The sequence below is a fragment of the Spermophilus citellus genome, assembly GCF_964194105.1.
Source record: "Spermophilus citellus genome assembly, chromosome: 15".
NCBI lineage: Eukaryota > Metazoa > Chordata > Mammalia > Rodentia > Sciuridae > Spermophilus > Spermophilus citellus.
The window spans coordinates 64,221,074-64,237,413 of NC_138195.1; the positions used below are offsets into that span (position 1 = coordinate 64,221,074).

Here is a 16,340-nt window from a genome sequence, read left to right on the forward strand (position 1 = left end):
ACTGAGATTACAGGCATGCACCATCTCACCTGGCTAGACAAGGCTTTTATGTGTGTGTGCATGTGCGTGCTTGCACACGCACATATATACACAGAATGAACATCTAAGTTTTAGTGAAGGAGAACTATCCTTGCATAACTGACCACCGTGACCATATTTCCCCAAGAAACTCATTTTATTTTATATTTGCCCCTATTTTAGCACAAATATATTCAGGTCATGATTTTTGTTTGTGATTTAACTGGAAGGCAAATAAACCTACTCAATCCCAGGTTATAGGTGAGTGTAGACAGACCAGAATCTCACCTTGGTTAGGCCTTTTCCAAGCTGGGTAACCTCAGCTTTCTCTTTCTGAACCTTGTTTTTTTTTTCCCACAGATAAAACAGAATAAATTAAACTTACTTCATAAGTAGAACAGATTTAATGCAAAAATATTCATAAAGTTTTTAACATTGTTCCTGACACAAGAGGAAAAACTAACATTGTTCCTGACACAAGATTACGGTTGTTGATAATAAAAATATAATAATGCCTCTACTAGTTCCTTTCTTAGGCCTATGATCAGACACCCTGCTAAATGTAAGATTTTAGAATGCCATTCTAAAAAAATTACCCAGTGACATTTAGCATTTTCTATTTTCTATTTTAATTTATAGTAGGATGAAACATGAAGTCCAGTATGAGTAAAAGGCTTGAGATTGGTCCCCTTCTGATTATAAGACACACCAAATTTGTGTCTCTTTTCCATCAGGTTTATAATTGGAGATTTGCTGGACTCAGAAAATGACATCTTTGAGCAAACTAAAGAATGTGATCCTCATGGATCAGAGGAGTCACAGAAGGCCTTTGCCCATGGGACGGAGCTCATCCCCTGGTATGTGCTGTCCATCCAAGCTGATGTGCATCAGTTCCTGCTTCAGGGGGCCACGGTCATCCACTACGATCAGGACACACACCTCTCTGCCCGCTGCTTCCTCCAGCTGCAGCCTGACAATAGCACTTTGACCTGGACAAAGCCCACCACCGCCTCCCCAGCCAGCACTAAGGCAAAACTCAGTGCGCTCAGTAACACCGTCGAGCCCGGCAAATTCCCGCTACTGGGCAATACTGTATTGAGTGGCCTGGTGGAAGGGGTCTTAGATCTGTTTTCAGCAAAGGCGGTGTACATGGGACACCCTAGCATTGATATACACACTGTGTGTGTTCAGAACAAACTGGGTAGCATGCTTCTGTCAGAGACTGGTGTGACACTTCTCTATGGGCTTCAAACTACGGACAATAGACTATTGCACTTTGTGGCACCAAAGCACACAGCTAAAATGCTCTTCAGTGGACTGTTGGAACTCACTAGAGCCGTGAGAAAGATGAGGAGGTTCCCCGACCAAAGACAGCAGTGGCTGCGGAAACAGTATGTGAGCCTCTATCAGGTAAGGGGTGCAGCCATTCCTCACTCCAGAGCCAGTCATCCTCAAGAGCAGGCAATTGGCAATTAGACCACCAGGTTCCCAGTTCTGCCACTTACCACCTCTGTGACCTTGTGCATTTTTTACTTAACCTCTTGGTACCACAGTTCTCTTATCTATAAAATGGAAATGATAGTACCTGTTGTCTACCTTTAAGAACTGAGTTAATATGTGTAAAGCTACAATGTAAATTAAAATGTGTAAGGAACAGTGTCTGTTGATGGTAGGCCCTGTTATTGTTTTGTATATAATAGTGATTATGCTTACTATAGTTTTTTAATCTAGAAAAAAGCCAGTTAGCACAAACAATTTCACTGACTCAGGGTTTCAGTCAAAAATGTTGTAATCTGAATGATTTTATTATTAATTAGAGAATAGCTGATACATTGGAAACCTCCCCTTTGGAAACTGAAATCCTGATTCATTGCCTAGTGAGTTGTGTAGCACTTGGAGAGCTACTTTCCTTATTGGATTGCTGCCTAATTGAAGAATTTTGAGTTTAAAAGAAAGCCTCTCAAATGTGTGATCATTCTTACCTGAAGTTCACGCTCACTAGGTTTACAGTGACAATAGCCCTTAGCAGGCAATTTTCTAAAACCAGCTGCTTAAATTGAGTTTTTCATTAACCCTAAGTTGTCAGGTCCTTCAACACTCCAGCTTAGAGTGGTGACAGGTCTGGGCTAAATGAGATGGTGAGGAGAGACACCAGCGTTAACTAGAGTATCATGTTTGTCAAGGAAGAAAAGGGTAGATTGCTGAGAAAATGAGTCATAAATCTTCCCATAAGGTGACACTGTTGAAATGGCATTGTCAATTTGATCATATCAAAGTATTCAGTTTTAATTTATTATGCTTTTCTGTCTTGATGGGGAAAATGTCTTTTCTTATTAGTATCATAGGACAATTAGAATTATGACTAAAATTACTCACATGGATGACTTCATCTATAACATGATTCTCAAAACATTTTTCCTCCTAGGAAATTAACAGAGACACATATAATATCCCTTCTTTCTACTTTATCCACACCCATGAGTGATTATAAACAGAGATCATATCCTGAATAACTAATTTGATTAATTAATTAATAAACAGAGACCTATATATTCATGTATGCTGATGCTACATCGCACAAAACCAGTTTTAGTTAACTCATCTATAATGGAAACCAAAATACCTGCTTCCTGTGTGTTGTATGGAAAGCTTTCAGTGCCTGTGAACTATTTGGAAAAAGGTCTTCAGGGATTATTATGAGTACTGATTTTTAATTGGGATTATTCCTCAACCTTGCAGAGTCAAGGGAAAAAAAACTATCAAACATAGACATAAGTCAGTCTTTGAGCTTAATTACAACCCCGGTCACAAAGCCTATGTGCTTTAGTTTCTCCATCTGTTTTCTTCTCAAGATGATAGCATAAGTAACTGGATTCATGCATAAAATGTACTGCTTTCTCATTTACCCCTGCAGCCTTCAGCTTTTGCTGAAGGAGGCACAAGCTCAAACCAAGGACAACAGATGAAGAGGTAAAAAAGTGCCATTGGAGCAGAGACAGAAGGGACCAAGAGAAGCCCCAGTCTAACACTGCAAACAGAGCCCTGCCCCCATCCTCCACAGGAACTAAGACACTGCAGGGTAGAAGCCAGATAGTTCCATGTATCTCTGTCACTTAAGAAATGTGGAAATTCTTCCTCAGAGATCATGCTACAGGAGTCACTTAAGAAGACAGGCGCCATGCCTTGAAAATAGACAAAGTTTCTTCCAGAAGAAAAACGTGGAAAAGGCCAACAGACCAATATAGACTAATGTACACCAGTTTCCCAAATTGTCTCAGGGACAGTCAAATGGTTTTGCTGCTTAAAGAGCAAAAGGCCAAATGGATATTTTGTTAAATGTTAAATGTCCATGGATGATGGATTTTTCCTGACTCTACAAGGCAGAAGAATAATCCTAATTAAAAATCAATTCTCATAAGAGCCCCTGAAGACCTTTCTTCCAAGTAGCCAACCACACTGAAAGCTCCCCGGGGAACACACAGGAAGCAGATATTTTAGTTTCCATTTTAGCTGATTAACTAAAACCGACTGTGCTATGTAGCATTAGTATAATGTTAAAATTATTTATAATACACGTTAGCCCATAAAGTGCTCTGATGTGTCCTAGTACAAAAAAAAATAAAATAAACTATTTAAATATCTACCTATAAGTTAAAGACATTTTTGAGAAATCTCTTGGATTTTTCCAGACCTCTGTTAATACTCCTAGAAGAGCATTTCTTTATCCCCGGTTTGGGAAATGTTTATATAGGCAATGTTATATAGGCAAAAATAATCTTTCCAGCATTGGAGGAGAAAACATGGAAATAAAGGACAGTAAACTGTCCAGAAACATTGATGTTAATTATGAAAGATAAACTAACATATGAGCTCTGGCTTCAAGTTATCCTGGGCATTGCTGAGAGCCGATTATTTTGAGGGTATTTGGAAGGGGCTTCGGAAAGCTGCAAGAGGTAAATACAAGATTATCAGGTAAACATCTTTGGTTGTAATCAACAGAAACAGGTTCTCACAATCTATGGAGGTATAGATTAGTTTAACAGTGTTTAAACTGTCATATGAAAGATATGCCAAGAGGTAAAAGTGTGGGGGTATATTAAAAGGAATCAATTCTCTAGTCTTCTTCACATGAACTCTTTTCTAAATCTGAGAAAGTGCCTTCACACTCAACAGTCCTCCTCACACAGTAAGGAAGAAGATATATCCTTTACCCAAACAAGAGGTTATTGTCTTAAAAAAACAAAAGATTCAAACTGCATTTTAGTTCCCAGAAAGCTTCCTTAAAATATTTTTTTAAAAAAGGTACCCTGCCTATTTCTGGCCTAATATTTGAAGGGTACATTTTGGTCCATGTTGGGATGTTCTGAAATTAGAAAACCCAAAACAGCAGAAGCTAATAGGGCTAATTCTTTTGTGTGTAAACTGTAACAGATCTATCGAAAATTTAAAGATGTGTAGGCTAAAAATGCATAGGTAAAGGCTTAACAAAACTTCTTTCAACTGTGTATTATTCATTAAGCAGTTAAAAACTATTTGCTAAAGTGTGTCATGAAATGTTCATCCCAGTTTGGAGTGACTTTCAGCAGGGCTCTCTTCAGCAGGCCTGAATCAAGTGGAATGATCTCCAGCCATGTTCATCCCCTGTATTGCTGCATTCAGGAATCCCATGCCAGGGAGAACGATTCTGATTGGTTTATTTGGACCATGCACCAATCATTGGTCAAGGGAGGCTATTCCACTTTGAGATTATATTTTTTTTTTGTTTTATTTTTTTTTTAATTTTTTATTGATTATTTAAAGCATTACATAGCTCATGATATATCATCTTTCATACATTAGACTCAAATTGTGTTTTGAACTCCCATTTTCACCCCAAATATAGATTGCAGAATCACATCTGTTACATATTCACATTTTTACATAATGCCATATTAGTGTCTGTTGTATTCTGCTACCTTTCCTAACCCCTACTATCCCCCCTCCCCTCCCCTCCCCTCCCATCTTCCCTCTCTATCTCCCCTGCTGTTGTTCAATTCTCTCCCTTTTTTTTCCCTCCCCCTTGCCCCTCATAGCCTCTTATAATTTTATGTATCCTTGAAGGTCTCCTACCATTTCCATATGCTTTCCCTTCTCTCTCCGTTTCTCTCCCCCCATTCATCTTTGTTTACTGTAGTCTTTTCCACATGCTCTTCCTTCCTGTTCTGTTCTTAGTTGTTCTCTTTATATCAAAGCAGACATTTGGCATTTGTTTTTTAGGGCTTGGCTAGCTTCACTTAGCATAATCTGCTCTATTGCCATCCATTTCCCTGCAAATTCTATGATTTTGTCATTTCTTAGTGCTGCATAATATTCCATTGTGTATAGATGCCACATTGCTGGTGGGGCTGCAAAATGGTGAGGCCAATTTGGAAAGCAGTATGGAGATTCCTGGGAAAGCTGGGAATGGAACCACCATTTGACCCAGCTATTGCACTTCTCGGACTATTCCCTGAGGACCTTAAAAGAGCGCACTATAGGGATACGGCTGCATCAATGATTATAGCGGCACAATTCACAATAGCTAGACTGTGGAACCAACCTAGATGCCCTTCAATTGAGATTATATTTAATGGAAAAGAGATAAAATAAAATTGGGAAATAGCTGGAGAAGAGGGAAGTGGATAATGGACAGACATAAGTACAGATGTCCCACTACAAGAGGTCACCTAAAGGTTTCTACGTCAATTGCCCAAGTTACTCAGCATCCTGGGATTCAGAAGGTAGTATTCACAGCAAGTCATAAAATCAGATAGTCACTGAACATTAGGATGAAGGAGTAAGCATGCACACACAAATTCTCTTTATTCTTTGCATAGGATCTGCAACAAAGCAAAGCACTATTAACAAGCACTTCCTTGGAACTGTAAAGGAGGACTACCCTTAAAAGTTTTCAGAAAGTAGAGACAGTACATGGAAATTAATTTTAAAGAAACCCTTTTATGCAGTGTGTGAAATAGCGATATTGTGTTTAATTTAGATGTGGCTTTTTGTGGTTTTATTAACTGATTCTGCTGACTTATGGAACGAATCATTGACCATTGTTTAGTTAAGTAAATCCCTGCCATTACTCATTTAAAAGATGTTGCTCAGAGTTGCCTTGCAAGCAGTAACTATTGTAAACCACTATCTCCCCCTTGAGTGTGTGTTGCTGCTCACAGCATCACAATCTCCTTGGTATTCTAAGTCCCATGAGCTCTCCATCCATCTTCAGATTTCACTCACTCAAGAGGATGACAACTCAACTGTTTGAGGACCTCCCCAGGGCCCTCCAAGTGAATTTCACATAGGCCATATCCCCTCTATTTCAAGTCAGACTTCCCTGAGCATCAAATTAGGTGAGAATCTACTTGATGTGATATAATAGTGGACAAATAAAAGTTAATTTTACTTAAATAGATCCCCACCCTATTTTCAACTCCTGACACCACCAAGTCGTCCAAAGGATCAATTTGCAAAGTAAGTCTTAATGAATTCTCCTACAGTGTTAGTTTTGAAGCCAGGATACAAATTATTTTTTATCCCAGTTGATGGTTTAAAGCATATCACCAGACCTGATCAGGATGTGACCAGGATAGCAGAGAACCCTATGAAATGTTCAGCAGGGAGTTCAGAGCCACATGGGTGGCCAGGTCAATTATTCTTATGTGGCTGCCTGTGCCTTTCCACCTCTGGGAATTTGCTAGGAACCATTAATACATTTACTTCTGCATTGCTTGCCCCTTCCTTATTTGTTCAGCATGTGGTTCTTTTTAGGAGGATGGCCGGTATGAAGGCCCAACCTTGGCTCATGCTGTGGAGTTGTTTGGTGGCAGACGATGGAGTACTCGAAACCCCAGCCCTGGGACATCAGCAAAGAATGCTGAGAAACCCAATGTGCAGCGAAACAACACCCTGGGCCTAAGCACCGCCAAGAAAAAGAAGAAAACCCTCATGAGGGTACAGTGTTATTTGCTTCTTAAGCTCTATACTCAATCTTCCAGGATTATTGTGTGGCCTATATCACCTTAGGTTATTTCAGTTGGGGACCACATGGGGTATAAAACAAATGTCACATACCTCTTGCTACCAAGGCCAGGACCAGGAACCAAGCCAACACCAGGAAAAGGTGAAGTCCATAGAAGAACTCAGAGACATAAACAAAACAGTGCAATCTAAGTTGCTGTCCAATCCTTTGCTATGGGACCAGCAAGAAGGAAAATACAGAGCTAAGAGGCAGGCAGAGAAGACGGCACAGAGCAGTTCACTGATGGGTCTAGAAAGATGTGTAGGAGTTCACCAAGTAAATAATACAAAGGACAGCAGCCCTGGCAGACGAGACAGCAGAGAGGCATGGAGTCATAGCTTGTTCAGGGAAGCACATGCCACTCTGGGTAGCTGAAGCATCAGTACTGAGTTGGGCAAGGAAGGGCTAAAAGAGAACAGGAGTCACATTATGAAGGTCCTAGAGGGCCATAATGCTGTATGTGGAACACTACCTAAGATATATGTTCACAATATACTATAAATCATATATTACCACTGTAACATGATAGCATATTTGCTTCGTGACTATCTAAAAAAAAAAAAAAAAGGTTCTTTTTTACATACATGAGGCTGTTGATAGCAGCAGACCTTTATCTGCTTCACAATTGTGTCTGTACACAGAGATTCCAGGGCTCATATGCCTCCTCTTTTCGGCCTCCCTCTGTTAACTGCCTTGCAATGAAGAACAAACTGGGCAGCACGTCAGGAGGACACGTGATCAGCCTTAACGGGTCTTTCCTGGCCTCAGCTGGGGGAGAGAGTTTCGAAGGAGAGTGGGTTAGAATAGAGCCCTGCCCAAACAGCAGCTGTGGAGGGAGGGAAAAAACGGGCCAGGAGCTATCTGATCTTTGTGTTCCCAGGGTGAAAGTGGAGAAGCAACTGATGACGAGATGGCGACTCGAAAGGTCAAAATGTACAAAGAGTGTCGAGGCCGGAGTGGTTCTGATCCTCAAGACACAAATGAACAAGAAGAATCAGGTACAGGAGATTTGCGGGTTTTAATGTCATAGGAAAAACACATTTGGTTTAAGTTGTGATTTAAGCATTGTAGACATTCTTAACAAAACTTAAATATACTTTTTTTTTAAAAAACCAGATGATGAAACCAAAAAGATACTTAAAAGTACCTAAAAGGCACTTCTACAAACATAATCTACTTGGAACAAAATTCTCACATTATTATAATTAACTTGCCATTATTGGCAGGTAATAGTTGATGAACAAGATACAATTTGATGGATTAGATGAAAGATTCTCAACCCTGGCTAGAGAGTAGAGCTTTTAAGAATATATCTCCAAGTTCTGGCCACACCCAAGACTGACTGATTTAGACATTTTGGGGCTAGAACCTGGGCATCTATATACTTTTAAGTTCCCCCAAATGATTGTAATGTGTAACCAGTTGAAAATCTACCACATTAGTCCATTCATCAAAATATTTTGATGCATAGGTTGGTTTGCTCAGACCTCTTTGGTTTGTATTTGATTTCTGAGGAAAATACAATATGAGCAGTTCTCTTTTTCATCTTTCATCCTTACAGAGGCGAATGCCATTGCTAGCCCTCCCAATCCTCTCCCTTCCAGAAGAGCCCACTCTTTGACTACAGCTGGGTCCCCCAATGTGGCTGCCGGGACGTCATCTCCCATCAGGCCAGTCTCCTCCCCTGTGCTGTCTTCTTCAAACAAGAGTCCGTCCAGGTGGGGCCTTAACATGATAAAACTGAAGGATCCTTCCCATCATTCCAGTTGTATAGAAGGACACATGCTTCCAATTATCTGTGGAAAGACTGATTCCAAATTTTAAATGATCCCAATTTTCCTGATTTATACTACCTTCTGATTGCCCTTACTTATTTGAGAGACCAACCCTTCAAAGTTCAGTGACAAAATCCAGGCTGTGATTCTCTAAATCTGCACTGTCCAATATAGTAGCCACTAGCCACATGTGGGTATTTGAATTCAAATTTAAATTGATCAAAATTAAATTAAATTTAAAAGCCAGCTTCTCATCACAGTAGCCACATTTCAAGTGCTCCATAGTTACAAGTGGCTAATGGTCACTAAGCTGAACACTGCAGATAGAGCACATTTCTATCACTGTAAGAAGTTCTGTCGGCTAGTACTTAGTACTGCTCTAAGTGAAGAATAACTTAAGTTTTAATATAAGCTACCTGGCACTTCACTATTGGTGAAATATACTTAATCCTCAGATATGAGAAAAGCTATACATGCCTGTAGAAATGAATTCAAATGTAAGCCTACTGGATATGTTTACATATAATTCTAAAGCTGGTATTATATTAAATTATCATATAAGATTCATATAAATAGCAGACTTGAAACAAAATCTATCTTCTCAGAAGAAGAAACATGTTAAAATGAAAGACTTCCAGAGAGAACAAGAATGGCTACTACATCTCCCTCCACTCATATAGTTCAAATATTTCAAATAAAGTTAAAGAAATTCAGAGAATTCATGTAGAACCACGATAAAACAGGTACTCTTCACCTATCCACAGAGGAGTGTGTCTGAGCACACATTGACTTTGGAAATGTCAATTTCACATACACACACACACACACATCACATATATATATACACTACACACATACACACACCACATTCATTCATTCATATTCTCTCTCTCTCCCTATTGATAAGAATACTGTAGCAAATTATCTTTTAAAGGAAAGAATCTTGCCAAAGCAATGCTTGCCTTGAATCCCAGTTACTTGGGAGGCTGAGGCAGTAGGATTCCAATTTCCAGGTCAGTCTGGACAATTTAACAAGACCCTGTTTCAAAATGGAAAGAAAAGAGCCAAGGGATAGTTCATTGGTAGCATGCTTGCTTAGCATGCGAAAGGTTCTGCTTTCAATCCCCACCCCCCACACACACACATAGAAGAATTCTTTCTCACAATGAGTAAGGAACTTGTACGTTAACCTTTTTATATTTACAACTGGCTCAAATGGGTCAGGGAATATAGAAATTCTTCCTACCACCCTTGAAACTCTTCTTCAAATTTAGGTTTACAACAAAACTGAAAGTTAACAAAGAGTTGGTTCCCTTTACATTTTACTTTCAGCCTATACAGGATCCTGGGGAAACAAAATAGCCAAACAACCTTCATTAAATGGCTTTTCCCTTTACTTCAGTCACTCATGAGCAGAAAAAAACCTTTTGAAAGAGAAAACTAACATGCCAGATCAAAGATCAGAGGCCCCAACCCAGGAGACCCCAGGGGTCCATACCCACTCAACCATTCTAAAACAGAAAGAAAAAACAAAGCAAGAGAAGAAAATCAGCCAGAATGCTGTTAAAGGAGAAAGCAAGATTGAGCCCTAAGTCTAGCAGGAGAAAGAGTGGACATAGAGCTTCCTAGAGTCAGGAGATGAGTCCTACAGTCAGGAGGCTAGAAGTAAGGAACACGGTGAACTTATTGTTTAAATGCAAATGTTGAAGCCGCAGTTCTCCCCTTCCTGAACCTATGCTTCCTATGTCCTGCTCTGTGCTGATTTTCAACAACCTAAGCCTATAAATCTGTCAATTGGTGATGCTCTCCCAGTGAGGGAGGTGACCTTCAGCTGTCAACACAAAACAATTTTCCCTCACTAAACATTGCTAGTGAGGTTGAGAATAGACTGTGACTGTTTATTATTATATTCTCTGTACTCTCTTACATATTTGAAATATTTTTTTAAAAGCCCAAGGTAATAAAAACAAAGATTATGTTCATTAATTTGACTAAAAACTATAATCAAAACATTTCACTTGCTATTCTGACAGGAAATCAGTATAGAAAATTTAAAAGGTGAAACATGGAGACAGTTTTTGACTCATTTGACTGACATTTTTATATTGAATGGTCACAGCCGTCGAAGATACAGATATAATCCTTTGGCAGATTTGGCTACTTTCCATTCTTAATGTGTTTTCTGACTCACATTTTCCATTAATATTAAAAGCTCTTCCCTATTTTCATTGAAGAACTGATTAAGAAAGGAAGAAGAAAAGATCCTGCAATACCTAAAACTTTCCTCTTAAATGGGTTCCTATAATTCAGGATATAGAAAAGAACACGTATTATTTCCCATGGATTATGATTGAGTAATTCTGAGCTCTTTTTTAAGTGACTTTTCTTTAGAATCACTGAACTTAGGAATTTTCCCCCCATTGAGCTGTGGTTTTCAAAGAACTGCTTTGATTAGTAGAGGAGTATTAACCTCAACTTTGTGCCCTTATTAAATCAGATGGAAACATGATGTGACTTCAACAGATGACATTTTATTCCCTCACACAATGTAGATCAAGGGAAGTAGAAAGTGAAGAGGGGAAAACTTAAATGACTTGCAATCCATCGTTTTGCTCATGTTGCTAACCAGAGAACATGTGTTGGGGCAGAGTGACTGGAGCATCCCAGTTTGCCCATGACAGCCCTGTCTTTCTGCAGTGCCTGGAGCAGTAGCAGCTGGCATGGGCGGATCAAAGGAGGAATGAAGGGGTTCCAGAGCTTCATGGTTTCAGACAGTAACATGAGTTTTGTTGAATTTGTTGAGCTGTTCAAATCATTCAGGTATGGCCTTGAAGTCCTTCTTACTCTTTCCCGGGTCCACATGTTTATAACAATACTACATGGGAGTTGTTTTCTGTTCCTCGCTCAGTGTAAGGAGCCGCAAGGACCTGAAGGATCTCTTTGATGTCTACTGCGTGCCCTGCAACCGATCCGGCTCTGAGTCGGCCCCACTCTACACCAACCTGACAATTGAGGAGAACACCAGTGACCTTCAGCCTGACCTAGGTTTGTTTAATACCTTAGGATTTCCCTTTTGAGAAATTTCTGTCTAAAAATCAAGGTCAGAGATCCAGTCACACAAGCTCCCAGCCTTTCGCACATGATGTGCTGTTACCTGAAGTTTGGTGGAACTGAATTATTTCAAGAGATCATTTGGGGCAGGTGCTATTGAAATTTTGGGCAAGGAAATTCATCATTGTTCAGCCCATATGTTCCAGGATATTTAACCAGTAGTACCCTCCAGTCATTCCAACAACCAAAAACCCCTTCCTGACCATTTCCAAATGTCCACGAGGTGTGTGGTGTGTCATAGTTGAGAAACACTTGGTTCTTTTCTACCTACAGGCAGGTGGGTGCTCAATCCCAGGGCAGGAATTGCCTGCCCTTTGATAGGACAGTCTTTGGTGACCACAGCAGAGTCCTCCTATATGAACATCCAAGACGTTTTTCCTACTATGCACACCACAGTGTCTCGTTCTATCCCCCTGGCTACCATCACCATTACCATCACCATTCATGCTATTTTTAGTCACCTGCACATGTTAAGCCTGTCATTTTTTCCTCTGTTCTTTCTGGAACGATACATGCAAAAAAGCAAAAGAAAAAACTTTCTTTTTTCATGCAGTTGCTTCAAAATTATTTATGTTTATGTTACCCTTAAGCTAAGAATTTACCTATTGTTCAAAATGTGTGTAACTATGGATTAGTCAAGTAACTGCACTTTTTAAAAAGTCATTAGACTTTATTTTGTTTTCTAAGCTTATGGGAAAATGAGCAGAATACAAAGTTCCCATATACCAACCCCATACCCCCACCCCCACCCAGGTTTCCCCTATTAGTAGTACCTTGCATTACATTTGTTATAATCGAGTTAATATTGATACATTGTTAGTTACTGACATCCATAGTTTATGTTAGGGATCACTTTGTGTTATATAGTCTTTTAGTTTCGACTAATGTATAATGTGTATCCACCATAAGGATATCCTGCATATTTGACTACCTTGAAAATATTCTCTCTTCTATCTTTTCATCCTCCCTTCAGTCTTCCAAATTCTTGGAAACTATTGATCTTTTTACTCTCTCCATAATTTTGCCCTTTCTAGAATGTTGTATTATTGGAATCATACTGGTTTATTTCAGACTGGTTTATTTCACTCAACAAAGTGCATTTAAGTTTTCTCCATGTTTTGTAGCAACTTGATGGCTCATTTCTTTTAAACTGAATAATATTCCATTGTATGGATGTACCACAGTTTGTTTATCCATTAATCTTCTGAAAGATATCTTGGTTGCTTGCAAGTATTAGCAATTATGAACAAAGCTGCTATAAATATTGGTACATAGGTTTGTGTGTGAACATTAGTTTTGAAGTTCTTTGGGTAAATACCTAACAATGCAATTGCTGGATCATATGGTAAGTCCATGTTTAGCTCTATAAGAAACTGCCAGATTATCTTCCAGAATGGTGAAAATTAAAATAACTGGTGTGAATGTATACCAATTAGACCATTAGAACATTGCTGGTAGAGATGTAAAAAGGTGCAAACATATATTTGAAAGGTAGTATGACATTTTCTTGCTAAACCTAACATACTCTTTTTTTACAATCTAGCAATTGTGGGTCCTTGGAAATTTACCCAAAAGAGTTAAAATTTTGTATTCACACAAAAACATACCTACAATTGTTGGTAGTTATAATTTTAAAGCACAGGAAAACCATAATTTTAAGAATACATCTTCAGTCTTTACATAAAGAAAAATGTAGATGTAGTTATTCTCAAAAACTGAACTCTGAATTTGGCCTTCAGTCCCCATTGAAGCTACATTTTATTCTCATAGAATTTCAATATCATCAACCTAGCTCTTATCGATCAATTGATTGATTGGTTGATTTTTTATTCCCTCAACTATGTGAAGCCAGATGTCAACACTGAGCTTGATTAATAAAGAGCTTCTCCAATTCAATGAGTCTATAGCACCATTATCTGCAAAATGTACTTTGTTCAAGATGCTGGCATGACAAGAGTCCATGTTCTGTGGGTGGCTTTGTTTCAGATTTGTTGACCAGAAACGTCTCAGACTTGGGGTTGTTCATTAAGAGCAAACAGCAGCTTTCAGACAACCAGAGGCAGATATCTGATGCCATCGCTGCTGCAAGCATTGTGACAAATGGCACTGGGATCGAGAGCACATCCCTGGGCATATTTGGGGTTGGCATTCTCCAGCTCAACGACTTCCTGGTGAATTGCCAAGGGGAACACTGCACTTACGATGAGATCCTCAGCATCATCCAGGTTTGTGCTAATTTTGTGTGTGTGCACTTATGTTTAATGCCTCTGACTTCTCTGATAATTTGCTGCTAAACATTTACTCTTTCTATGCTTCTTTCCAAAGTCTTCGAATCTGAGACAATTTGAGGTTTTTGTTTGTTTGTTTGTTTTTAAATATCAAGTATACTAATGTTTTATTTAACACATAATTAACATAGACCCCATGCTGTCTATGACTCAGTGACCATTACAAGGAATCAGTATGGGGCTGCAGATACAGCTTAGTTGGTAGAGTTTTTGCTTAGCATGCACAAGGCCCTGGGTTCAATCCCCAGCACCAAAAATAAATAAATAAATAAATAAATAAATAAATAAAGAGAAGAAAAGAAAAGTCAATACATAATTCCTCCTTGTTATTCTGGCATGCACAACAGAATTAGTCTAGGTCTTCAACTTCTTTTCTCATTTAATAAATATGTATTAACACCTACTATGCTAGCTCTGTTTCAGGAGCTGGGAATACAGTAATTAACGAATGAGATCAGAGTTCTGACCCTCAGTGTAGCTTGCATTCTAATGGGTGAGGCAAACTATAAATAAGATACAGTATAATTTCAGATAACAATGAGTTATGGGGAAAATTCAGCAAAGTAAGGGATGGAGTGATGTGAGAAGGCTAAGGAGGAGTAATTAAGCAAAAGCCACTATGGGGAGGTGGCCTTTGGACAGAGCCTAAATGAGTAAGTCATGTGAGATTCTGAAGAAAGAGCATTCCAAACTTGCTGAGGCAGGAGTGAGCTCCAGGTTTAAGAGGAATGACAAAAAAGCTAGTATTAGGGGAGCTACATAAGCCAGACAGAGAGTGGCAGACATGATTTTAAGTGGGTTTCAGGGGCTGAATCATCTAGGCCTTTTAGGCCATGGGAAGGAGGCTGACTTGACTTCATGTGAAATGGAAAGCCTTTGGAAAGTTTTGAGCGGGAGAGTAACATGATTTATGTTTTCAAGAGGTCGCTCTGACCACTTCAGAGAATAAACTATGCTGAGGGATGGAGGCAGAGACGGGTTAGGAGACTATCCTAGTCGCCCAGGCAAAAAAGAGGTGGTGATGGTTTAGACTAGAGACCAGCACGAGAGATTGTGGGGATGCTGTGCAGTGTGGCTGCATCACTTTCCTCAGAATTAGCCGTAGTGTGTGATTGGGAATCTGTGGATTAGCTATCCATCAGTTGGACTTGATCATTAAAAATATGAGTAGCTGTGCACAGCGGCACACACTTGTAATCCCATCGACTTGGGAGGCTGAGGAAGAAGGATGGCCTCACCAATTTAGCAAGACCCTGTTTCAAAATAAAAAGCAAAAAGGACTAGGGTGTAGCTCAGTGGTAAAGTGCCCTGAATTCAATTCCCAGTACCAAAAAAAAAAAAAAAAAAAAGGCGGATATATTATCATGTCGTTGAGTGCCCACTGTATTTTTAGATCAGATGCTGTACTAAGTGCCCTATGAAAATTATCTCCTTTCACCTCCCACCTACTCAATGATAACTGCTATTATTATCCCCATTTTCACCTGGATAAACTGATATGCTTTGTTTTCATATAAATCAGCCTTATTCTTTTCTCTTGCTCCCTTTTTTTTCTCTTAAATAAATATGCTTAGTATAATAAACTCACATATAATAAATATTTTCTTTTGGGCTAAAAACTACATCTTACTGGTACATTACTAAATTAGTTCAAATATTTGGTTAAGATGTTTCCTGATGAAAAAAGAACAGGTTTAAAAAATCATGTGGTGGTTTTTTCCCCCCGCTTAGTTTCCTTTACCTAAATAACAATTCTTTTTTTTTTTTTTTGTATCCCATGCAGAAGTTTGAGCCTAGCATCAGCATGTGTCATCAGGGCCTAATGTCATTTGAAGGATTTGCAAGGTAACTTTTAAAAGATCTTTTGCCCATCATTTAAGAATGTCAGTTGCTCTCATGCAGTCTTAAGAAAGTGTGTTTCATCTAGGTTTCTGATGGATAAAGATAATTTTGCCTCGAAAAATGATGAGTCACAGGAGAACTTAAAAGAATTGCAACTACCCCTCTCCTACTATTACATTGAATCTTCACACAATACCTACCTCACGGGCCATCAGCTCAAAGGAGAATCCTCAGTAGAACTCTACAGCCAGGTATCGAGAAGGC

At 39.1% G+C, this 16,340-nt stretch overlaps 1 protein-coding gene across 6 annotated transcripts in view; it reads left to right on the top strand.

The window, feature by feature from the left end:
- PLCE1 (phospholipase C epsilon 1) overlaps positions 1-16,340 on the top strand; it is a 289,115-nt gene that overhangs the window by 217,684 nt on the left and 55,091 nt on the right. For all 6 annotated transcript variants that reach the window (XM_081267709.1, XM_081267706.1, XM_081267708.1 and 3 more), the window contains 9 exons: positions 753-1,428; positions 6,811-6,993; positions 7,941-8,058; positions 8,622-8,778; positions 11,533-11,655; positions 11,744-11,880; positions 13,933-14,171; positions 16,018-16,079; positions 16,162-16,327. In XM_081267709.1, coding sequence (XP_081123835.1) covers positions 753-1,428; positions 6,811-6,993; positions 7,941-8,058; positions 8,622-8,778; positions 11,533-11,655; positions 11,744-11,880; positions 13,933-14,171; positions 16,018-16,079; positions 16,162-16,327 — 1,861 coding nt within the window. The remainder of the gene's footprint in view (positions 1-752; positions 1,429-6,810; positions 6,994-7,940; positions 8,059-8,621; positions 8,779-11,532; positions 11,656-11,743; positions 11,881-13,932; positions 14,172-16,017; positions 16,080-16,161; positions 16,328-16,340) is intronic.